Source organism: Pezoporus flaviventris, unplaced genomic scaffold (genome assembly GCF_033815535.1).
Source record: "Pezoporus flaviventris isolate CSIRO_AGI_PZ_B2104156 unplaced genomic scaffold, CSIRO_AGI_Pfla_v1 ptg000035l, whole genome shotgun sequence".
NCBI lineage: Eukaryota > Metazoa > Chordata > Aves > Psittaciformes > Psittacidae > Pezoporus > Pezoporus flaviventris.
The window spans coordinates 4,244,727-4,269,797 of NW_026892583.1; the positions used below are offsets into that span (position 1 = coordinate 4,244,727).

At 58.2% G+C, this 25,071-nt stretch overlaps 2 protein-coding genes across 2 annotated transcripts; one reads left to right on the forward strand and one right to left on the reverse strand.

Annotated features, from left to right (window-relative positions):
- The first annotated feature begins 524 nt into the window (after positions 1-524).
- FREY1 (Frey regulator of sperm-oocyte fusion 1) lies at positions 525-2,163 on the forward strand. Its single transcript, XM_061462258.1, has 3 exons — positions 525-646; positions 849-922; positions 1,035-2,163. Exons 1-3 carry the CDS (start codon positions 579-581, stop codon positions 1,169-1,171), a joined length of 279 nt encoding a protein of 92 aa, XP_061318242.1. The 5' UTR covers positions 525-578; the 3' UTR covers positions 1,172-2,163.
- Positions 1,447-24,686, reverse strand: MAPK8IP1 (mitogen-activated protein kinase 8 interacting protein 1). The gene is made up of 12 exons (XM_061462255.1): positions 24,545-24,686; positions 17,655-17,760; positions 9,708-9,941; positions 6,849-6,930; positions 5,779-6,654; positions 5,245-5,320; positions 4,724-4,896; positions 4,375-4,484; positions 4,121-4,240; positions 3,179-3,249; positions 2,846-2,944; positions 1,447-2,438 (listed from the first exon to the last, which is right to left on the reverse strand). The coding sequence occupies exons 1-12, from the start codon at positions 24,628-24,630 to the stop codon at positions 2,366-2,368; spliced, it is 2,106 nt and encodes a 701-aa protein (XP_061318239.1). The 5' UTR covers positions 24,631-24,686; the 3' UTR covers positions 1,447-2,365.
- Between the last annotated feature and the right edge of the window lie 385 nt (positions 24,687-25,071).

The window sequence follows — 25,071 nt, forward strand, 5'->3', positions numbered from 1 at the left end:
AGAGTGCCAGATGCCTTGGCCACAAGCGGGTGACAGGAGTGGTTCCTACATGAACCATCATCCAGGGACTCTGGCCTGCATGGATCACAGCTTCTCTGCCTCAGAAATAGGGGGGTATAGCCCACACCCTCCTGATGGGCCAGTTGGTGACAACAGTGCAGTGGGCTCTGTGTTGGCACCTCCCTGTAATGTGGCAGTGTAAAAAAGCCGTGAGTGAAGAACTGTGCTCCCTTCATTTGGGTATTGCAGGGGGTCACTCCTGGGGACATGGAGGCACTGAGATGAAATGAAGGGATTTGCTTTTGAAGGGGTAGCAAGGGAGGAACATGGTGGTGGTGAGGGACATAGAAAGGGAAACAGCCCTGGAGCTGTGGCTGCACGGGAGGGATGTGCACCAGTGCAGGGAGAACAGAACAGTGAGCAGAACCTGGGCAGGACCACACAGCCCAGGACCAGAAGCTGATGTAGCAGGAGGGGGAGGCAGCAGCACCTGGGTGGGGGTCTGTTCCTTGCCAGCCCAGCTGGTGTCCCGGGGCCTCCTTTGTGACCTCGGTGCAGAGCCAGAGTCAGGGTGCAGGATGCAGTGGTGGCTGCTGCTGCTCGCCCTGCTGCTGGGGGGTGCCATCCCGCGGCCCTTGGATGAGAGGTGATGGCATTTCCCTCCTCCTTCCCTTCCTCTCTGCTGCCCTGGTACCTGCAGAGGCACCCCGGGGATCCTGGCATGGGCACCAAGCCCTCAAGCCCTGACTGGGCTGGGTCAGGACAAAGGGTGTGTAGGAGCTTTTATTTCAATGTGGGTGAGTGCTGTAGGGTCTCGGTTCACTCTCACCCCTGGTTTTCCTTCACAGGGCCAGCTACTCAGTCCCCGAGGACTTCTCTGCTCTCCTGGAGCTTCCACAGCAGCACTTTGGCTTGGTGGATGGTACAGCATGCTCCCTATCCCGCTTTCTCTGCACTCACCCTCGAGGCTGGTGCTTGTCCCCAGCACTGTGAGCAGCCCGGGGCTGAGCCCAACCTCTCCACTCCACCTGCAGATTACGGCATCAAGCCCAAGCAGCCGCGTCTCAGGACCCGGGTGGGACGGAAGCGGCCGGAGTGGCTGCAAAGAGCTGGCAAAAGCAAGAGAGATGAGCTCGACCTGCAGGAGTACTATGATGATGCCCATATGTGAACCAGTGTGCCCACCACAGCCTGGCCCCAGGGACCCCTCGCTGCAGGACAGCGTAGGTGTAGGGTAAGGGTAAACCCTGCTTTGGGAGGGGACTGGAGCAGGTCACCTCCAGCCATCCCTTCTGATCATCACACAATGATTTCTGGACTTCAGGCAACTAGGGCTCTCAGCCCAAATCTGAGAAGCTCTATAGCTAGCTCCTCTTGAGGTCCCAGGAGAAGGAAGCCAGGACCCAAACCTACTGCAGTGGGACACAAACAGCACAGCAGCCCTGCTCCATGAACCATCATATTTAATAGTTGTTGCCATCACAGCAGATCCAGCTGAAGCACAGAGCTCTCTGGCTGCAGGGACCGGGAGAGCTCTTCTACCTCCCCAGTGCTTTGCTCAGCTCCCTACAGGCTGTAGCCCTTCCCTGCCCCGTGTCTGGTAGGCACCCAGCTCTGCCACTGCCTCTGCTACCTGCAGCCAGGGGGAGAGGAGAAAGGGGCAGAGAAAGTCTCCCCTCCTGAGAGTGTAGTTACTGCAGGGAGCTATAGAGGGGCATTTCTGTCTCTCCCCCTGGGCATGGATACAAGAAGGGAGGGATGGGGGCAGAGGCAGGGGTAAGCTGTCTCAGCTCATTCTGGTGCTGTTTCTGGCAGAGGGGATAGTGGGGCTTCCTCTGTCATTCCTGCCCAGCAGCCTTTATATCCCCAGGGCATGGCAGGGAGGTGATGCCTGCCCAAGGCAAGCCCATCCCCCTGGCAGAAGCCAGCGTTATGGGTTTTGTTTGCTGTAGCTGCTGTGTCTTCATATTGCAGGAATCTGACTCTGCATTAAAAGTCACCCCAGAGGGATGTGACGGGAAGCTGGGCCATGGTCACAAGGAGGAGATGCTGTCACCCCAGCCTGCAGCAGGAAAGGGCCTGAGCAAGCTCCGGCGCTCACAGGCAGGGCCCCCAGCAGGTACTTCTCCAATAAAATAAACTAAGAGTATTTTGTACAATAAACACGATTTGTCCAGCCCTCCCCCCTCCCGTCCCCCCCAGCCCAAGGAAGGGGAGTCACGAAAAGAGGCTGCACCCTGTGCCCCGGAGAGCCCTGCCCCGGGCCTGCTCCTCCTCCAGGCTCAAAGCAGCTCTTGTCCATGCACGACACGGGGAAGGGGCGACACTGCAGCCCTGGCTGTGCAGGAGGTGCCTGTGCCAGCCCCTACTCCAGGTAGATGTCCTCCGTGGGGCACGTGTACTCCACATACTCCTTGTAGAACTGCTGAAAAGCCCTCCTGCAACACAGCACGGGGCAAAGCTGAGCAGTATCCTTCTCTACAAGGCATTTACAGACCCCTGCTTCCATTCTCACCCTTGCTCCTGCAGCCAGTTTGACCCTTCAGCCCCCCAGCTTCTGTGTTAGCACCCAGAGCTGCCATCAGATCATCCCTGCCCTGATGCCTGCACATCCACATGACTTTCAGCCGTCTGCCTGCAAAGCCTTGCAATGGGATGTGTTCCAGTGCTGTCAGGAATATGGTGCCTGTAGTTCTGTCAGCCCTGGCTGTCAACCCAAGCCTCTTGCTTGAAGGAAGAGGTGCCAGCCTGGGGCCAGTTCCAAGCCCCACATGTACGGGAAGATGGCAAGATTTGTTCCTCCTGCCCTTTGGGATCAAGCCTTCCCTGCCCAGCGAGGACTCACCCTACAGATTCTGCCAGTGGCTTCGTGGACTCCTCCGAGACGAAGACATGACAGGCAAATCTGTGGTCCGCAGGGTGCTTGGTGATGAACCCAAAATACCTGAGGGCAGACAGAGTGGGGGTGACTGGACCAACAGACAAATAGGCATCCCCTTGAGTATAAGGGTTTGGGACCTGAGACCCCCCAAACCCCACCAAGCCATGGCCCATGCCCATTGCTGTGATGCAATTCCCTTCCCAGCCCCAGTTGTGCTGCTCCCAGGCAGTGAGAAGGCAGCAAAGCCTCTGTGCTGAGCTGCTGGCATTGAGGGCTGCCCAGCACCTCACTACTTACTTGTTGTTCTTTGGATGGTACCCACAAAAGGAAATGTTCTTCAGCTGGAAAAAATGGCTACACTTGTTTACCTGGGGAGAGAGAAATGAGCTGTCAGAGCTTTCCTCCCCACTCCCCTGTGGGGCAGCAGGGCTCTGGACCTGGAAATATGTGCTTGGATTGAGCACTGAAATGAACTAGAGCCTGATCCAGGGCTGTTACCAGTAGCTTCAGGATGGTCCCAAACATCCACCTCAGCTGTCTCTATCTTAAGCAGCTCCTGGAGGCCCTGGGTTAGACTCTGGCACGAGCCTGTGCTGCTGTTCACCCAGCACACACAGTCTTTCCTCGCTAAATGCCAGTGGATAGAAGGTGAATGGATAACTGAGGTAAATGGATAGAAGGTGAATGGAACTAAGCCATTCAAGCCTGGGTGTTCAAAGGGCCCCAGCCAGAAATGAGAACTTACTTACAGGAGTTTAAAGAGCAACTAAGTTGGTGGCATCCTCTAGATAAAGGCAAGACCTGCAGAAACCTCAGCCCAGCTCTCTGTCACAGCACTTAGAGCCATAAACTAATCCTACCCCTGGCAGTAGGGGAGGTTTCCCAACAGCTTGCTGCAAAAGCTGTCTGCCCAGCACATGCTTTGCTAGGCTGCTTATGCAGAATGCTAATCAGCAGCCTGCCCTCACTAAAGGGATTACAGGGCAGATCTGGAGGACACCACTCAAAATAGTAGCAGAAAGGTTTAGGAGCAGCTGACAGATTACTGGTACAGCTCAGCTTTCAGCATCCCAGCACAGCAACATCTTTGGGAGATGCAAGGGCATCAGCCAGCTGTATGGCCCAAAACCAGGATTACATGATGCACAGAGGACCCTGATGGTGGGCCTACCATCCCAGTGATGGTGCTCAGAGCAGAAGCTGGGGAAGGGATGGGATGAGTGGCGAGCAGGGCACTACCTTGCTGTGCTCCTTGGAGTCATCAGCTTTCACAGCAATCTTGACCCCACGCACGCTGATCTCCAGGACGCAGCTGGAAGGTGGGTTAAAGTGCACAGTGAGGCGGCGCGTGGTGGCAATCTGGGGGAAAGACAGAGAGAAAAAGGCCTGGGACTCATGAGCAATGGTGATGGCTCACCCCTTCCTGTCCCCACTGAGGTTCTGCCCTGCTGCCAGGAAGAGCTCCTGCTTCTGCTGGTAGGGTGGGACATTACCTTCTGCATGGCCGCACATAGCACGTCATTGCCTTTGTGATAGGGAACCTGCACCGAGCCAAGGAACTTCACCCGAAACTGGTCCACCCAGTCGCTGCTCTTGGCCAGAGCTGCAAGAGAGAACACATAGGGGGAACCATCTCTAATGCTCAGGCTGAGATCTACCTCTCCATATTCCCACCCTTGGCTCTGCAACACTGGGTACCAGCTCCCAGCATCACACCAGAAGCTGCCTATCACTCCATGCTGGCTGCCTTTGGTCCTCCCTCCATCCCCCTGCTCGGCACCAGCCTCTGCTCAGCGGAAAGGAGCTGGACACAAGATTGGGATGTCAGCAGAAGCTTGGTACCTGTTATATGGTCTGGGTCCTTGGTGACTTCAATAGCGTAGTAGGCAGGAAAAATGCCCCGGTCGCCCGTCCGCATGTTGTAGGCCTCGTACCAATAATCTTCTGCCTGCACCTCCACCAACAGAGGATCATCCACCTCCAGCTCCAGCTCATCCGCGTGGCGAGGCACAAACCTGGGTAGAGAGGCACTGGTGCCTGGCTGGCCAGCAGCATAGGGGCCTTCTCACTGGTGGCAACACAAATCCCACCACTGGCCCAGGCTAAATAAAGCGTTGGAGCAGGTTGAGACTCAAAAGGGCAAGGATAACCCCTATTGCACCACTCCTGCTGCCCTCAGAGGTGTTGCCCCTGCAGCAGCCTGGGCTGATATTGCTCCTGAGCAGGGCACGAGCTACAGGCAATGGTCTGGGGCTTCCCATGGTGGAAACACTGGGGTTTGGGCTGGCCACACTGCAGTGAGAGGGCAGCACCAGCTTTCCCCTGTAAGAGGCTGGGAGCCCCGCTCATGCCTGCAAGCTCACCTAAAGACAGCACGGTGGGTCTGCTCCTGCTCCTCCCCGTTGATCATGCAGGAGAACAACCCGAAGGACTCAGCACCTGGGGATGAAGGCAGAGGGGGACGTCTCAGCACCATAGACAAGGGATGGGCATGGGCCAGGCAGAAGAGACAAAGCCATGCGGTGTCACCAGCATTGTGGGACCAGCTGAACCACAGGAAGCCCTGCTTCTGGGACATACCACCACCACCACCAGTGCTCCTCTGGGGCTGGGGAGAAGGGCAGCACTCCAGGAGGGTGCCATCCCCCTGCAAGACCACTTAACCTCCCCCTCAGTATGGACATACCTTGGGCTAGGCAAAAGAGCATCCTGAAACCCCTCAGGCTCACAAGGCTTTTCCAAGCCCCCCCATGCCTCCCCAGCCACCAGGAACAAAGCCACAAAGGCTGCAGCAAGAACTGGGGCTCTTGTCTGCTGGTGGCTTCCCACGTACTGAGTGTGCCCTCAGCCTTGTACCGAGTGCCTGCTGCTCAGCTCCCCCCGTGCCCCGCACTCACTGGAGGAGCGTGCCCGGCCACTCATGAAGACATTGAGGAACTTCTTGGAGAAGTGGATGTCTGCCTCGGGAGTGGAGTCCTCGGACAGGCACACTGAGTCGCGCTTCAGCGCGTCCTCCTCATACTCCTCGCCGATGGCCGACTCGTAGGGCGAGGAGATGCAGTTGTCATAGACAGTGGCCGAGTCGCTCTCATCGCTGTAGCCCGAGTAGCACTGCTTGAGGCTCACCAGCTCCAGCTGCACGTTCTCGTCCACCACCAGCGTGTATTTGACCGAGTCATAGGACAGGGCGCTGGTGTCCGAGCTCACCGAGGCTCTCTGGAGGTTGTGCCCTGGCCGGGAGCCATTGCTCCCAGCACCGCAGGAAGCCCTGGGTAGGTTCATCTTGTCAGGGGAGGACATGTAGTCCAGCACCTCATCCTCCTCGCTGATGGAGGGGTTGGTTTTCCCTGCCAGGGCCGAGTAGCCAGAGGTGTCGACGTCGGAGCTGATGGACATGCGGTTCTCGCTGGACTGAGACAGGAATGGCTTGTCAGTCTCCAGAGGATCCGAGTTCTTCTGCACGGGCGTCAGGTAGATCTCCTCCGTGGCCTCCAGCCTTACATCTGTCTGATAGTGGATGCGGTCCCGGTGGGCCTCAGGGACCCTGGATGTCACCACCACCACGCTGGCACCGTGCGGCGGGGGCCGGCTGGTGGCCTGGTGCTTCTCAGGTGGCCGGGATGTGGCGATGCAGGCGGGTGCCATCTGGGTGGCTGCTGTGCGCCGGCACGGGCTCTCCGTGGATGTGCCCCGGTCTTTGGTGGAGGTTGTGCTGTTTTGGTGATTGACCTCATCACTCAGGCAAACGTGGTCGTGGGGAGGGGTCTGCTCACCTGCAGGGGGAGAAGAGAAGCATTGGCAGGCCCATAGAGGGTGATGCTCCCTTCTGGGGATGCCACCCAGACACACCCTGCATCCATGTGGGATGGTTTCCCTGACCTCCTGCACCAGCATCACTTGTCCCAGGCTCTTGAGACCCACAAAATAGTGCAAGGAGCTGCCCCTGGCCAACAGCTTGAGAACTCACCCGTTTTCAGAGGGGATGATGACCGGGACACCCGCTCCTGCCAACTGTGCTTTTTTGCCAGAGAGTTGTTATTCAGGGTGTCCTGAGGAGAGAAACAAAGATGCTTTGTAGCCCGGACAGTAAACAGCACGTGGTGGCGCAGCAGCAGCACCCATCCCTCCCCAGGATGCACGCACACATACATGGATAACTAGCAGACGTTAATCCTGATGGAGCTTCTGTGGGTGCTGTGCCCTGTGCGGCTGGTCACGCATGTGCAAACGTGTGTGCACAGGGGAACGTGCTCAGCTTCACTGTGACACCCATGGACCAAAGGCCACCAGGTCCCCTATAGAGGACAAGTCCTCCCTGCCTGCTTCAGCAGGGAATGACATCCCACCTGCTATAGCCCCCATCCTCTCCTGCACCCCCACCAAGTTCCCCCTGGCGCCTCCTGTGGAGCACCAGGTGTTTGTCCCCCATCTACAACCATGGCATTTTCCATGCCGTTGATTTTCACTCAACTGCTGAGCTCTGCTGGGACCCCCTGGATTTTCTCACAGCCTTATCACCAGCCTGCAGCTTCGGCCAGCAGTGCAGGAGCTGCCCCATCCTTGCTTTGCTTCCCCACCAACATAAAGCAAGCCTTTGCCCTGAAACTCCATCACGTCGCATGCTGCTGCACCGTGGCTGCCAGATCCCTGCCTCCATGCAGGGGGGGAAGAGACCCCCACCACAACATCCCAGCATGGCCTCTGTGAGGCCCCCTGTGCCAAGGCTAATAACAGCATGTCTCTGCTTGCCTTACCCAGGGTAAGGATGGGCTGCGATGCGGCCAGGCAAGCTGCCACAGTGACAGCCTCTGCGTGCCAAAGGGCCAGCACACCAGCCAGCCTGGCTGCATGGAGTGGGAGGCAGCAATGCCGCAGGCAGATCCCACAAAGCCCATCCATCCTGCAGGGCCAGGGGTCTGCAATGCCCAGCCAGGGTGGAGAGGCATTCACAAGGTCTTAGAGGATGAACCTAGCCAGCCACAGCAGCTGTTTCTTCCCCTTTGGGAAGCTGGGGATGTTCCCCTCACTGTTTCCAGGCCATCTGCTGAGGCATGCAAGAGAAGCCGAATGGCCATGGTCCCTCTTGTGTTCCCTCCCACCTGCAGGAGGAGAGAGCTGAGCAGGCCCGGACGGTCTGGCACAGGTAAAGGCAGATCTCAGGCTAATCTCCAAGGAATACCCTGCACCCTGTCCTCATCATGGGGCACCACACATGGGCATGGAAAAACTGCCTTTAGCTAGGTAGGCATCCAGAACAGGCACCCCATGCACATCACAACCAGCCCGTCTCTCACTAGATGCCACCAACAGCACTGCCCTCCCTGGCTGGCCATGCCCCAGTCTGGAGCCCCTATTCCCCGTGCCAGCTGCGGCAAAGCCCCTATCTCCCATTCCCCATGTCCTCAGCTCAGCTATGCCCATGTGTCCTGGTGCCACCCCACAGGCTCCACCATCGCCCTGCAAGGGGACCATCAGCTCCAGCCCACCGCCTGTGCAAAACCCCCTCCACAGGCCTGTGGCCACCTCTGGACCAGCTGCCCAGGAGGAGGGCTCTACAGTCCCCATCCCCACAGCTGGATGTGCTTCCACGTGCCACTTGCTCCTTGGGGTCCCTGCGCAGGGTGGGACCAGGCTGCTGCTGTCTCCTTGTCCATTATACTCAGTGGGGCTCCCCCCGCCTCCCCAGCCCTGCTGCCTTTGTCCCTGGTGCCAGCTGCCCCGAGGGTGCCCATCCTGGCTCTGTGCCTTCCTCCTCCTCCTCCTCCCAGCCGTGGCCTCAGGCAGAGAGCTGGCATCAGCTGCCAGTGCCGGGCTGGTGACACCCAGCTCCAACTACTCCCCATCTGTCACCCACAGGGACACCTGCCTCTCGCTTCAGTGCTCCTCGGCTCAGCGTCACTGCGACGACAATCCTCCTACTTGGCAGCAGGCAGGGCTCAACGCAGGAGGGTGGCAAAAATAGCCCCGCGCATCGCGCAGCCTGCCTGGCGTCAGGAAGTTTGCCAGAGCGATGGGGCAAAGGGGCTCTGGATGCTGCTCAGAGGGTCAGCATGTGGGGCACCGAAATACTGCCTGCCCCGGAACGACAGCAACCCCAATGCTGGTGGGGTGGGTAGGCTTGGAGAAAACCACCCAAAACCCGAGCGTGAACAAGACAACAGAACCCCCTTGTCCTCCTGGCCACCATTTTGGGCGTTGCTATTCTGTCTCTCCGATTTAGCACGGGGTGCTGACATTAATGCTTCTTTTGCCAGATGCTGCTGTTCTGGAGCAGAGCCCACCAAGTCCCCACCGCCGGGCTCTGGGCACCCTGTGTCACCCTCCTGCCCTGGGGCAGCTGAAACCCAGCCAGATGTTGGCCCTGGGCTCGCCAGCCCCGTGGCATGGTGCCCTGTCCCGTGATGGCTCATTCATGCGTCGTTCACCATGGCTCATTTGCTCTCCATCCCTGTGGGGTCCCTTCCCTGCCCCGTAGCTCTCTGCCAGGCGCCACGGGCTCTGCTGGAGGCACAGCTCGCTCTCACCACACTTCCCGGCCTGTTCCCACCCCACCTCTGCAGCAGGGATGGAAGAAGGACGCACCCAGCTCTTCAAGCCCCCATCCAAGCGCATTGCCCGGGCAGGCTCAGCCGTTCGAGGGGGCGGCCCGACTGGGAGCGAGCACGTACGGGTGGCCCTGGGCCCAGCCCTGCGGTAAGGGATGCGGGCAGCGTAGGGCAGCGGGGCTCCCGCCACCCTCCATCCGTGCTCCCCCCCCATCCCTCCGAGACAAAAAGCCCCCGGCGGCGGGAGCATCCCGAATCCCGCCGCCCCGCCCCGTCCTCACCTGGCTGCGAGGCACCTGCGGGAAGAGGTTGAGCGTTGTGGGTCTCTTGGGCCGGTAGACATCGGTGGTGCCGGCCGGGGGCTCTTTCTGCAGCGGCTCGGGCGCCGTCTGCTCCTCGGCCGCCGCGTCCCCCGCAGCGTCGATGAGGTCGAGCTGGAGCATCTCGGCCTGCAGCCTTGCGGCCTCCCCGCCGCCCGCCGCCCGGGCCCCGCCGCCCGCCCGGCTCACATGGCCCTGCGGGAGCAGCGCCCGTTGTCAGCGCGCCGGGACGGCAGCGCCCGCTCCGCGCCTCCCGACCAGGGAAGGGAAGAGAAGGGGAGGGAAGGGGGGGCCGGCGCCGGGGCAGCCGCATCAGCACCCGGCGGCCTCTTCCTTTTAAAGGGGCAGGGATGTTATTCCCGAGGCTGCGGAGCTCCGCGCACCCTTCGCGCAGCCCCGCGCTGGGGTCCGGCCTTGCTGATCGCCCCCGGGTGATGGGGCACCCCCGGCACCCCATTCCCAGCAGGTGGCTGTAGGTACATGCGACCATCACGTTCCCCATGAGGTGTGCACATCCAGGTTTCATCTCGACATAACAGGGACATATTTTACAGTGAGAACAAACAATCAGAGAATCCCAGACTGGTTTGGGTTGTACAGGACCTTAAAGATCACCCACTTACAACCCCCTGCCACAAGGACAGGGACACCTTCCACTAGAGCAGGGTGCTCCAAGCCCCATCCAACCTGGCCTTGAACACTGCCAGGGATGGGGCAGCCACAGCTTCTCTGGGCACCCTGTGCCAGCGCCTCAGCACCTTCATAGTGAAGAATTTTTTCCTTATATCCAACCTAAATCTCCCCTGTTTAAGTTTTAACCCATTACCCCTTGCTCTGTTGCTACAGTCCCTGATGGAGTCCCTCTCCAGCATCCTTGTAGGCCCCCTTCAGATACTGGAAGACTGCTATGAGCTCTGCATGGAGAACTCATAGCAGCCTTCGTTTGGCAGAACAACCTCCCAGGGACATGGTAGAGCCCTCATCACTGGAGGCTCTCAAGATGCGACTGGATATGGTGCTAGAGAATCTCATCTAGGCTCCCTTTCCCACAGAAGGTGACCAACTTCCCAGGTGACCTTTCGAGGTCCCTTCCAGCTTGGGCTGCCCTATGATTCTTCCTTCCAAGGCAGGCTGTGCCCTTTCTTGGTTCCTGTCCTGGCAGCTGGGACTCATACAAATGAGCAATCATGTTGGTTGGAGGTTTGGTCCAGCCCCTGCCTGGAGCAGGTCACTCAGGGTCTTGCCTGTAACGCCTGAATATCCCCAGGGATGGAGAACCCACCACCACGCTGGGTACTGGCACCAGTGCTGCTACTACTTCTCTCTATGGGGTTGAAGCTTTCACTGCACACCTCTGAAAGGAGTCTGGCTCCTTCTTCCCTGTAATGCCTGTTAGGCAGCTGGGAACAGCATCTACATTCCCCTTGGATTCCTCATCTTAGAATCATAGAATCAATTAGGTAGGAAAAGACCTTTAAGATCATCAAGCCCAGCACTGCCAAGGCCACCACTGAACCATGTCACCGAAGGCCTCATCCACATGTTGTTTGAACACTTTCCAGGGACAGTGGTTCCACCACTGCCCTGGGCAGCCTGTTCCAATGCCCGAGCACCCTTTCAGTGAAGAAATCTTGAGCAAGCTATTTCTCATTCACCTACATCTGCACATATCAGCCACGCAGAAGGGGTGCCTGATGAGCCATTGGCCAGGCACTATCACTTCAGCCCCAGCTGATGGTGGCTGTCCTCTGGCCAAGGGCAGCCCCACTCTTTCCCTTTCCACCCTTCACTCTTGGAGCAGGGCGGCCACCACAGCCTGCGAGGGCTGTGAGCAGCAGATGCCCCACTGCACCATCAAGGCTGGGTTCCAGCGCTGAGCCACCATGCTGCTGCTGTGTGAAGAGGCATCAATGTTCCCTGCTGCTCCAGGTGTTTAAAGGTCAGTGGTTTCCTTCCCCAGCCTCCTTCCTCGCACAACCGGAGCTTGCACATGCACGAGCCGCTGCAGGCAGCACTAATGGCTGTGACTTGGCATTAGTCACTTGAATTCCCGTGTTATCAGCTGTTTGTGGTGACTGGAAAGCTCGTCAGTGGGCAGAGGTGGAGAGGGGAGGTTTTTAGCAGCTGATGCTATCCGTGTCTCCAGCTGCACGGAGGATGCTCCTTGAACCATGAGGAATAAACAGCCCCAGCAGCTCTGGCAGCCCCTCCAAGAGCTCCTGCTGCTACCAGCTCCTAAACTGTCACACTACAGCCAGCACAAGGGCTCTGCCTGCTGCAGGCACAGGATGAACCCTCTAGGGGGGACATTTCACCCCAGTGTCCCTGTTGCTGCCACCAAAACCCATCACCCGTCCTCTTGAGGCTTTAAGCATTTAATTTCCTTGCTTTCACCAATGGCCTTCATACAAGTTCTGTGTTTCTGTGGCACCAGTTGCCTGTGCAAATCACGTGGATTTTAACAGGGAAACCAAGGCACAGGAAGAGAACTGGGTGGAAATACCAGATTATACCTAAGCAAGATATATCTGAGTCAGCTGGTTACGTTCAGCCTAGGCTGCTAATGATGCTGCCTCAGTAATCCTGGAGCTGCAGCAATCACTCAGAGGGAGAAGTCCCAGAAGGATTCAGAAAAGCAAAACAGTCCCTGCTCTGAAGAAAAGCACACCCTAGGAGGGATGCACTATTCCTGGTTCAATAGCTAGGAGGAAACGACAGCCACTGCAGGTACTTATTAATGGCCTGTAGCACAACAAAGTCCTTTTGAAGCCACATAGCCATAGATCACCTTTCCATCCAAGTGGAACCTGTGGTGATCTGCAAAGTGAGGGCACGGACTGGACTTTGGGAAGCCATTCTAACTGGAAGGATGCTGCCCCACCAGAACAGCATCAGGAGCTCTCTAGAAACAAGGTAATGGTACCTAAGGCCAGCTTGAGTATACTCATGCCTTAGCACAGATGCAATGGTGAGGTGACTTCCTAAAGTCCCTTCAGCCTGTGGGGGAGATTAAGGCATGTGGGAGAGCAGTACCAGTGCCTGAATCGTGTGGTGGGATGTACACAAGCTGTACACCTGGATCCCAATGCAGTCACGGGGAGGCTCACGCCTCCACTGCAGAGCCATCCCCGGGACAGACATGATGCTGGTGTGCTCCTGCTGATGCTGCCTCCAACCCACAGGGTGCCATCCCAACGGCAAGAATTCCCAGTGTCCAGCAACTGGTCTCTGATGGTCCCAGTGCTGCGGCCCGTGGGTTCCAGGGAGGTTGGAGCAGCATGGGCCCTGCTGCAATTGAGAGGTGCTGGGAGCACCACTGGGAGCACTGGTTTAGCCAGGGGAATAGCCAGTATGAGTGCTCTAACCCCAGGAAAGGATGGGTGCTGCTGCTCCCCTAGGAACGAAAGGCTCTGTCAAGAGGAGTGGGGTGATACACAGGGTGTTGCTTGGGTGACCCCAGTCTGTACCCACTAAGGTTGAGCAGGTGAAAGGCTCTTCCCTGCTTCCCACTCCATGTCGAAGAGGAGTGACAAAACCTTCAGCTGGGAAAAGCACTTCAGGAGCATGGGGAAGCAATGGGGACTTGCTGAGCAGAGAGACTGTGTCCCCTGTCCCTACCACCCAGATGTGACTGCTTCCTCCCAGCTTCTAAGCACCAGAGAAGCCTCTCTGCCCCAGCCTGGCGCAGCCACGTCTGGCGATGGATCACAGAGGCAGCTTCGTGGGACAGCCTTTGAAATAAGCAACAACCTCGCTGCTGTAGCCTTTGCTCCCAGTCCATACAGCCGGATCCCTGCCAGTGCCTGGATCAGCACGTTGGGTTGGCTGGCTCATGGCAGCCACTTTCCTCTTTGCAGTGGGTCCTGCTGGCCTTCTGAGGGCATCTGCTGCCAGCGGCACACTGGATCAGGGGTGATGAACATCAAGAGAGAAAGCCTGGCATTCCCAGCAGTCATTTTATGCTGGGAAAACAAAGTGGTTTGCTTTTTTTCTGCACATATCTTCATGGCTGGTTCAGGCCTTTTCATAGGATCATAGAATTGAAGGGACCTTAAAGCTCATCCACTTCCAACCCCTGCCACAGGCAGGGACACCTTCCACTAGAGCAGGTCGCTCCAAGCCCCATCCAACCTGGCCTTGAACACTGCCAGGGGTGGGGCAGCCACAGCTTCTCTGGGCACCCTGTGCCAGCACCTCAGCACCCTCACAGAGGACCACAAAGGCTCAGCAGAGCCCTACATCATCTCCTTCCATTTGCACTTGTTCTCGTGCTCTCAGGTGTTTCCAGGAAGGGTACTGCTTCTGCAGTAGAGATGAGGAACCACCGAGCCTTTATCAGCCTCAGCCTGGCTGTCTGCCGGGATCCATCTTGCTGGAACCAGGGATTGTCACGCCAGACTTCCAAGCCGCCAAACCCAAAGCTTCTGTGTTACTGTCCATCTCAACACTGCCATTTGAGAGGTGGAGGTGACATCCCTCACCTCTGAATCCTCCTGCTCTGCCATTTAACAGCCCTAAAGGCAGCTCTGCTCCTCCACTGAGCCCTCTCATTCACTTCACTCCCACTTTTCATTCACCCAGGACTTCCTGTTGTATTTAAGCCATGCTTCCAATTATTCCTCATTCTTACACGTGGTCTCCCATCCACGAGGTGCGGTCCTCATCCACGGATAGCTCCCTCTTGCACAAACATCAGTCTACGCCTCCTTGCAGTATCTATGTGTCTAAGCCACTATTTCTGGAAAGCTGTTAAAATAGCCCTTGGTGAAATCATCTTTGTTTTTCCAGGACCCAAAAAAAACCAAACCCCATCTCTGTTTGGGGGTTGACCTCTGCACTAGCCACCCATTCCTGACACAGGGTTCTGCTGCTGAGCAGCTCTGCCTGGATCCTGGAAGCTGCCCCCACCCAGCAGCTTCCTTCCCATCCCTCCAGCAGGCTTTGTCCCATTGCTCCTTCCTGCTGCTTTCCTGCTTGCTGCTGGCTCTGCCCATCTCTCTGGAGACTTGCTGCTGGATCAGGAAGCCTGGAGCAGCTCACCACATTCCCCGGAGCCCATGCTTCCCCTTTCCCCATCACTCCCGCTCCGGTGTGACCCCGCAGCCACCAGCCCGCTCTACCCCTGCATCCCTCTCTCCATCGCAGGGCTCTCACCAGCTGCCCATCACTCTGGAATGAGCAGGTACCAACCCTTACCCACCACGGGTGCTCTGCAGCACTGGCACCAGAGCTCACCATGGGCAGGACTCCATCATGGGCCCCCCCCAGCCCTGGCCCCCTTTGCCAAGCCATCCATCCCCATGTGATGCAATAAGCTGCTGACGCCGGCCGCGGGTCAGGAGGGATTTGCTGGCCCCTGCGCTGTGCACAGACCCAGCCAACTGCTCCCTCTGGGCCTGGCTGCATCCATCAGGCAGATCCTGCACTCCCATCACCTCCAACTCGCTCCAGACATCAATCGGGTTGGAAAGCTCCCTGGTTCTTGCGGCGTTAGGGATTGAAACCCCCCTCTTTGCTATTGCTGTCACCACTCTCGCTCCTGCTCCTCGGGCAATCCTCCACACCCCATATAAACCATTCAGACATATTTTTAGCAGGCACTTTTTTTCCCCTGAGCGTGGTAGGCTTCTTCCTTTGCTGTGCTTATGAATAACTCGCTGCTTCCCAGGGGGCAGCCGCGCATCCCCCTTCCACACCAGCACGCTCTCAGTGCACCCAGGCGTTCACGCAGAGCACCCTGGGGCTGTCTCCTGTGTCTACTGAGGGTCAGGTTTCTGCAGCAACACAGAAACCCCTCAGTAAACTGCTTTAAATAGGCAAACAGCCTATTTCTACTCACTGTCCATGAAGGGTTGCAGCAGTTGAGCTGCAAGCTGTCTCCTCCAGCCTTACCCTCCTCACCAAACCTCAGCAAAGGGCTGGTGGCCCATAAAGAAGAAAGAAATCCTGTCCTTAAGAGCCTGGTGGTGCTATTGGCAGCAGAGAGCTGGGATGCCCAACAGGAAGAGTCCAGCATGGCTGGACACAGCCCTTGCCCGATTTATCGACTGCAGGCAGGAGGATCTTCCCACTGCCCTGCCTTCACATGGAGACTCGGCACTGGGCTTGCCTTTGGTTTTGCCTCCATTTATCCCTCTTTCCTTCAGCATACGCAGCTCATGAGCCCAGGCTCTCCTTGTCCTTCCCTGGCCATAAAGTCATAGAATCACAGAATAGTTAGCATTGGAAAGGACCTTAAGGCTCATCCAGTTCCAACCCCCCTGCCATGGGCAGGGACACCTCACACTAAACCATGTCACCCAAGGCTCTGTCCAACCTGGCCTTGAACACTGCCAGGGATGGAGCATTCACAACTTCCTTGGGCAACCCATTCCAGTGCCTCACCACCCTAACAGTAAAGAACTTCCTCCTTATATCCAATCTAAACTTCCCCTGTTTAAGTTTTAACCCATTACCCCTTGTCCTGTCACTACAGTCCCTAATGAAGAGTCCCTCCCCAGCATCCCTATAGGCCCCCTTCAGATGCTGGAAGGCTGCTATGAGGTCTCCACGCAGCCTTCTCTTCTCCAGGCTGAACAGCCCCAGCTTCCTCAGCCTGTCTTCATACGGGAGGTGCTCCAGTCCCTGATCATCCTCGTGGCCTCCTCTGGACTTGTTCCAACAGTTCCATGTCCTTTTTATGTTGAGGACACCAGAACTGCACACAGTGCTCCAAGTGAGGTCTCACAAGAGCAGAGTAGAGGGGTGGGAGCAGGAGGAGGCTGTGGCCACAGCAGAGATGCGGAGCAGTGGCTGCACCTCTGGAAGCAGCTGAATTTCTGCTGGGAAGGTCCCGAATCAGCCCAGGAGACATCAGGACTCCATGGATGAGATCTGCCTGTGCCTTCCTGCCGGCAACGGGGGATTCCCAACACCACAAATTCACTTGCTAATTTTAAATCTGCAACAAATTCCTGTGCCTCGCCCCTCCTCGCTGGGCCTTCATCAGCTCTGCACAGGAAACACTTCTCCTGAGGGATGAAATTATTCCCAAACCATTTGGCTGCTCCTCCAGCATTTGCATCCCTTTAGCATGAAACACACTGGTAAAATGCAGAATCCCTGCGTATTTACAAATCCAGCGTCGTTCTCGGTTTATCTCCAAGTTTCTGCTCCCGTGGCCTCCTTGTGCAGTTCTAATAGTGGTGTGAACCCTGTTGGGTCTCCACAATGTACCTCAGGGTGCTTAATGTGGATGGGAGATCCTCCTACAGCACCTGCATAGATTTCCCAGCTCCCATTTTTATTTCACCTGCTGTGGTCAGAGCCACCTCCTCCATCCCTGTTTCTCCAGCCTCCAGGTCTCCCACCCCCTAAACACGTTCTAAAGGCCAGTTTCCTTCAGCCCTTACAAGCCAGAAGGAATGCTTTGGGTAAGAGGAGGAGGGATCTCACCATGCCAAGCCAAACTGCACCTCCAGACCCAGGGACGCATGTGGGGAGCAGCAGGCACAGCCCATGTGGGACCTTCGGTGCCACCTCACACGTCCTCACTTCCCAAGGATGCTCATCAAGTGCCAGAAGCTCGCTGGTCATCCTACTCAAATGGGGGCACGGCCAAATCCTTGTGTGCATCCCTGAGGAACAAACTCAAACCTCCCCAGAGCAATGGGAACCAAAAGGCACTGTCTTTGAGACGCTTTTTATGCCCCTTGTTTGGCTGGCTCAGAAAGGGTCTGTGCTGTGCCATGGAGAGGAGAGGGCACTGCCAAGCAGAGGGCATTGCGGTTGTGACAATGGGCACCTTGAGGTAGCATCACCAGCCTGGAGACCTGGTATTCCTGCATGGGTACTGATGGTCCAGCCATCCCCACCAGCACGCTCTGCCCATCCCATCCCCAGCGCTGTCCCCATCCCCATCGCGCTCACCCGGGTGGCCAGGCTCTCCTTGCAGTGCAGGCTGATTCCACACTCGTCGGTGATCTCGGAGAGGTCTTCATCCTCAAACTCCTCGAGGCTGATGTCATGGGTGAGCCTGGAGGGAGCAGAGATGGTGCCATCACCCACTGCATGGGGCATGGGCAGGATGTGCAGGGTGGCATGCTGCCCACGGGCAGGAGCAGCACTGCCTGCCTTGGAGAGGCTCTCCAGGTCTTTACTGGGAAGAAAGACCAGGAAGGGGGCTCCTTCCAGAGGGGATGGGTCTGTCCCCACTGAATGGCTGAGCTTGGCATGGTCTGCAGCTGTGGGGAGGCAGGAGGAAAGTGCCCCAAGCCAGCCACTGGTCCCAGAGGCAGCAGGGATGTGCAGGCTGGGAGAGCATGGGACAGGCAGCAGAGCCAAACCCAAGCCAGGATGTTTGGCTCCCACCATCCCAGGGAAGCTCTGGGGTTGTTCCAGACACCCAACAGGGCAAAGACCAGTGTTATAGGGAAGGGTTCGGGGTCCTGGCAGGGCACAGCTGGAGGATGGACCAGCTGGGGTAGTGATCACATTGAGACCCACAGACCTTGCAAGCACCACAAACCTGCCTTTGGTTTTGCCTCCAGTTACCCCTCCTTCCCTCAGCACACACAGCCCACGAGCCCAGGCTCTCCCTGTTCTTCCTTGCCCATGTCCTGGAGCAGGAGGCACAACCAACCTTCAAGCTCTGGCTGGGAGGGGTGTCCTGGGTCAGGTACTGCAGTAGGAGAGGGCAGCACCCAAATCACTCCCTGGGGTGCCTGTGGGTATCCCCATGGCCGTTGGTGCTGCCAAGCCTGCCTGGTTGGGGTCCCTTATGGCTGTGAGCTGCACAGGCTCATTGCACCCCTTCAGAAAGTTTAGAGATATCCTTCTAGCAGCTGGAAATGTGCTGATGGGTGAGTTCCTCATGTGCTTGATCGCATCCCTGGGGACCAGCAGGGAGTTCCTGGTTTCTGAGCATTAAAACCTTTCTCCGTGGTGGTACCACAATGATCCTCTTGCTTATTCATTACCATGGGGTAAATAAAGAAGCCCAGCTTGAAAGTCCTCTGCTAACCTATGTTGTGTGCCACCACTTCCATTGCTCTCAGCTCCTTGGGCTGGGAGATGCTTGGGTGAAAGCACTATGCTGAGCCCATCACCCCTCTCTGGCCTTGCCCTCACTGGCAGGGAAGGAAGGAGGAGGGTATTTTGTGACCTGCAGAGCTCCCACCCTCACTTCAAACATCACTCGCACACCCTAGGTCTCCCCCTTGCAGCGGCACCAAGCCAGTGCCATGGAAAGGTAACACTTCCTTATCCTGGTCCTCAGAGGTAGGGAAGGAGCAGGAGAAGCCTATGGGGGGAGCAGCATCGCCCATCCATGTTTCCAATGACCCCATCAATGGTTGGCTCCTTGGGTTAAGGGAGGCAAAAACCACTGTGGCCATGGGCTCCAGCCCCCATGATGGGCAGGGACACAGCCTTCATCACAGGGTGGGATGTCCTGACCCCCCCTTGCCCATCTCCTGCTGCTGCAGAGCAGGAGGCTCATGACGAGCCTGCAAAGCACAGATCGATTTCTTCTCCGGTTACACAGGTCACCAGGGTGGGACATCATCAGTCGATGATGCTCAGGGACTCCATCTGCCTTGGTGTGCAGAGCCCCCCACGCCGGGACGGGGACCAGCAGCCCTGCCTGCACTTCCAGGGATGCGCAGGTCTCCAGCGCTGGTCCTACCTGCAGATGCTGCTGGACCACTTTGCCACGCAGCTCCCTGTGCAGCCAGGCAAAACTTTGGGCTCTGCTGCGTGCCAAGTTTGCTCCTGTCCTGTGGCCATCGCTCAGAGAAGGGTGATGTGCCCAAGGGCTGCTCCTCATCACCCTGCACACCCACAGGACAGCCCCCCTCATCCCCAAGCCCCCGGCCGGTCCCCTACCATTTCTCCCACTGATCTTCCAGCCAGCTCTCCTCCTCGGTGCTCGACTCCATTTTCAAGGGCAGCTGCATTGAGGAGGAACCCCCTTCGCTGAGGGACGCGCTCCCACCCTATAAGCAAACCCCCGTGCCTGGGGCAGGGAGGAGTGAGGAGGTGATGGGTGCCCGCTGCCTGTCCGCCTGCCCCGTCGCAGTCTGTGGCTGCCGGCACTGCTCTGTCTCCTCACTGCGCAACCTGGGGAAGCTCATTAAAAATAGATGGAATCAGCTGTCCTGGAGGGGAAAAAAACCATAACCTCACCACTGGGGCAGTGCCAAGTCCCTGCTCTCTGCTGGGGATGCTGACTGCCTCCCTGCCAGCCAGCCAGCCCGGCTCCTGGTCCTGCTCCAGCACCGCTCCCCAGCACCCGCAGCGGGATCTGCTTACCCCAGCACGGGCGCCCATGCTGCCCGGCCTCCTCCTGCCCTTGCTAAGCCAGGGTCAAGGGGCTCTGCTCCTCTCTGCCCCACTGCAGGGATGTGATGAGATCCTGAGAGAGACGGGAGCATCCGTCCGGCTTCCCGCCAGGCAGGGCAGGGATGCTTTCAGTGCAAGGGCCGCAGTGATTCCAGCAGCGGGACTGGCATCATGTCTGGCTGCATTCCCTGAGCAGAGGGAAGCAAGAGGAGCACCTTCACCAAGGGGCAAGCCTGGCTGGCACAGAGCAGTGCTGGGAGTGATGCTCCTTCCCCATCTACCCCTGCTCCTGCTTCAGGAGCTTCCCCAACCTCTACCCCCTGTTAAGGGGCAGAGAAATACCTGGTGAGCTGCTCTGCCAGCTCCCACCCCTCTCCTGCTGCCTAAGGAGGGTAGGACCTTTCCCAGGAGAGGCTGCCAAGTGTTGCCAACAAACTTGGCACAGTGGACTATCATCCTCCACCATCATCACTCATGATACTGTGTTCATTGTACCCGATAACGGTATCCAGGGCTCCATCTTCCCTATCAGCTCTGCCTGGAGGCACCTCGTCTGCTCGAAACCTCCTTGCTTAATGCTATGAATAAAGAAATCTCTATCTCCGTATTACTCCCCCCCTTTTCTTCTCTCATATGGATGCTTCAGGACTTCCCAGGAGATACAAGGAAGGCTCTCCCTTAGCACCCCCCACTCCCAGGGCTGGAAACACCCCTGCTTTTCTCTCTTGCTTCTCAAAGAGGCTAAAAATACCAGCAAAATGCAACAGCTCTGACTCCCCTCAGCTCCATCTCTGCCAGTACAACTCTGAGCAGGACCTACGTGGGTATTCTGGCCAACATCCTTCACCAGCAGCAGCAACGGAGGCACAGTGCTCCTGTAGGTGGGCATCACAGCATGGCAGGTACATGGGAGGTTGGCCCCAGACGCAAGGATGGAAGAGCCCTGTATCTGCAGAGGTTACGAAGGATGTGCCAAGAGGCACCCAGAGGCTGCAGCCCTGCTGAGCACATGAGAACTGATAAACTCGGGACAAGCAATGGAGCACACATGGGTGTTATCCACCTACAGAAGGAGCAGCTTGAACACATTGCTTATAGCAGCCTTAGCACCAAGCCTGGCTGCTGTGCCTCCCTCATCTCCATCCCCTGCCAGGGGAGAGGGGATCTGCAGCATCACCTCGCCAGCCCACTGCCGCTGCATGGGATTCCCACACAGGGACCGGGCCATGGCAACACATGTGGTGGAGCTGGGGCTCCAGCAAGCCTGGGTACCCGGGCAGCACTCCAACCCTCTGCTCCCAGCAGCGCTATGTGCAAGTGCTGTCACCAGCATCAGTGGGAGTAATACTACTACCCTACACTGGGCTGGCCCTGGGGGAAAGCCCAGAGATGCTCTTAATTGAACCAAGGAGAAGCTGCCTCCATCTCCATCAGAAGACAGCCCTTTCATTCCCCCTCACAGGAAGACAGGTATCCCTACTGCAAAACCCAGCTCATCGCCTCCAAACAGGTTCTTCTGATGGCTCAGATGAGCACAGCAGACACATAAAACAACCCACATTGCTAGCATTGGTTTGTGCATCAGCCTGAAGGTGCTGCTTTGAACTTCTGAGGAGCTGGAGGCCTCTCCTTCCCCTGAAGACCTCCTCCCCTCCTGAGGCCCCAGCAATGGCATGGAAAGGGCTGTGATTTCCCATAGGGCTCCCAGAGGAGCGAGGTAATTCCCCCTCTCTCCTGACCCATGCAAATAGCTCCCTAAGCGTTTCCTTCCTGAGGAGGTTTCCAGCCTCAGCAGCTCCATGGATGCTCTTTGCTTTCATTAGGGAGACCAGAAGGCGGATGTGCTCACAGACACACACACAGGTCCCAGCTACACCAGAGCCGCACTCCTGGGGGCAGTGGAGCAGGCAGCACAAGCACTGCTCACACCCCAGTTGTGCCAACCCTCCCTGCCCTTCTTGTGCGGGGCAGAGGGACCCCCAGCCCCAGAGAGCCTCTCGCAGGAAAGCCTGGCCCCAAAGCACTGGCAACGCTTCTTGGCAGGGTGAGGAGCTGCATCACAGTGTCCCAGAGGAAGATGCTAAGGAGTCCCAGCGAGGCGCAGCCCACAGTGGGAGCCTTTGGGAGGTTTATGGACAACAGGGAGGCTGGGTGAGAAGAAATTTATGTTGCTGTCTACTACTGTGCTGTTGTTCTTGTGATGAGCAGCCACCTCTGGAGGTCCTCATGGCTAAAGGACCTCACCATTCTTCTCCTCCTGCCTCATAGAATCATAGAATGGTTTGTGTTGGAATTGACCCTAAAGCTCATCCAGTCGCAACCCCCTGCCACGCGCAGGGACACCTTCCACTAGAGCAGGTTGCTCCAATCCCAATCCAACCTGACCATAAACAACATAAACCCCCAGCCTGTCTGGTGCACATTTGGAGATTTTCCTGCTGCCCACTCTTGCACCTTCTGAATGCAGCAGCATCCAAGACCTCCCCTTATCTCAGCACCAAACCATCACCAGCAATGAGGACCTGCCAGGCCACCATTCCTGGCCTCCCCAGAGCTTAAAGACCCCATTGGAATACTTGCTGGCCAGGACCGGACCGAGTCCTCTCTTGGTTCAAACCATCTAACACTTGTGCCAGCGCATCACCACTCAGGGAGCTGGATGGGCAGGCAAACGTACCAGAGAGCATTAAACCTGAAATCCCTTGTCCTGCAGGCAGGAAGCAGAAGCAGAGTGGAGGGCTTAGCCAGGACCTCAGCACCAGCCACGGGCTGAGCCTTCACCCTGAGCCACACTCATCACTGCTGTCCATGGGGAATGGCTCCTCGCTGAGCAGGGACCCAGGACCTGAGACAGGCACAACCACTGTAACCCAGCTCACAACCAGTTCACAAGCAGAGCTCCCTCCTCGCACCACGCTCCATGCCATAACACTGCCTCTGATCCACCAGACCCTGCCCCAGGCTTCAGGGATATCACTGGCATCTCCTTCCACTTCAAGGCTGATACCCCAGGCTTGGTGGGTGCATGGGAAAGCTCTTGCACCCCTGCCTCGAGTACCCAGCGCTCTGGACCACGGAGGTTGCCTCTCCCCTGGAGCACAGCAAGCAGCAGAGCCTAATCCTCCTCCCAGAGCATCACTGTTTGCTGGGGAGCAGGAGGGTGCCCTGGGGACGGCCGCAGCATCCAGGACAGCGCTGTGTGATGAGCCTGACCCTCTCACAGGCCCGGAGCTGCTGTTCAGTGCAGCCCTCAAGCTCCAGCCCCTGGCTCAGTGGCCAAGCCCCCTCTCCATGGTGGATGCTGCCAGAGGCAGTGTTTAACGGCTGGGTTTGCAGGATGCACCAGCCATGTTGTAGCAGCTCCCAGCAGCTCTTGCAGGCAGCTCTGCAAGAGGAGGAAGATGCTGAAGCCCTGGAGCCACAGAAAAGGGCTCCAGGAGCAGAGCCCATCAGGGGTAAATGGCCTGAAAGCCACCACAGCTCGACTGCACCTTCCCGCTTCCTCACAGGGATCTGCTGATTCCCACACCACAGGGGGATGGGGCCTGCTATAGGTAAGGGGCAGCTTAGCTGTGGCCCCAAGTGTGGACCAGCCCTTCCTTTCCCTGCCCAAAATCTCACCACATAAAGCAGCCAGTACCAATCCCCTCATCTCAGCCAGCTCCCCTACAGCACCCCTGGGTGCCAGAGGCAAGCAGAGAGCGACGGCTGATGGCGCGGGCACCAGAAGCAGTGAGCATCACACCAATGACAAGCAAACAACACCGGGCACAGCATCCCCTTACCCACCCAGTGCATCCCTGTCCCAGAGCCGGAGCCTCCAGAGCCCCAGGCCATCCCTGGCCTGGCTCCTGCCATCGGAAGTCCCTGTGACCAGCCCTGCTGGGTTTTGGAGGAGACACAGCCCCTGCATCCCAAATCGATGGGAGCGCTTAGCATTGCCGAGCAGATCAATCCTGGCACTCTCCCATCATCTCACTCGGGATTCTGGTTTCGCAGGGGTGGGGAGGAAGGGGGAACACCTGAGATTTCTAGGAAAGGGCTAGAAAAAGGCTTTACTGGGGGTGGGAAAGAAATGAAGGGTTTTCACATGAGGAAAAGGTGTTTAAAGAGCAGATCAGCCAGGTGAGGAGGCCGGGGGGTGGAGGGGGACAAGCAGGGGTCTGGTGGGACCTGCAGTGGTATGTGGGGTGAGGGCAACGAATGGGGGGGAGAGGCTGACACTGAAGCAACATATGGGGGGGGGGGGGGAGGCTGGAGTGATGCATGCGGTGGGGTCCAGCGGTGCCCGGGATGGGGGGCACAGGGTTGGGTGGGGAGCGAAGGATGCGCAAGGAGGCAGCGGGGGCCCGGCGCGGCGGTGTGGGGCGGTGAGGGGGGGGTGGTGCTGCAGCAGATGGGGAGCGGTGCTTGGGGAAGGGGAGCAGGGGGCAGCCCGCGGGGGTCCCGGGAGGGGTGTGGGGGGATGCAGCCGGTACCTGAAATTGGGGGGCGAGGCGAGGTGCAGCCCCAGGAACGGGGAGGAGGCGGGCGGGGATGCGGCTCCTTTCTCTCGCTCCGCCATTCTGTGGCTCTCTCCATGCAGGCGGAGGGCGGGCGGGAGGGAGGGAGGCAGGGAAGGAGGGATGGAGGGAGGGGGATGCTGTGGTGCCGGCGGGGAGGGACATACCTGCCGCCGGGGAGAGGGGGGGGCGCGGGGCGCGGCCGGGGGGGCTCCTTCCGCGGCCCCCAGCGGCAGCTGCAGGACAGATGTGACCGCAGCTGGAGGCGACAACCCGCATCCCCCTCCCCCCCGCGCAGGCCATGGGAAACGCCGGGGCCGGCGGGGCAGATGTGCCCGCAGCTGGAATTACACCCGCACCCCCCCCCCCCCCCCGGCTGTGTCCGCAGCTGGAGGCACAGCCCCGCAGGCAGATGTGCCTCAGCGGACCCACTGCAGCCGGGTCTCCCCCAGGCACGGGCTGGACACTCAGGGCCGCTGTCGAGGGTCTCCTCCGCAGCGGGG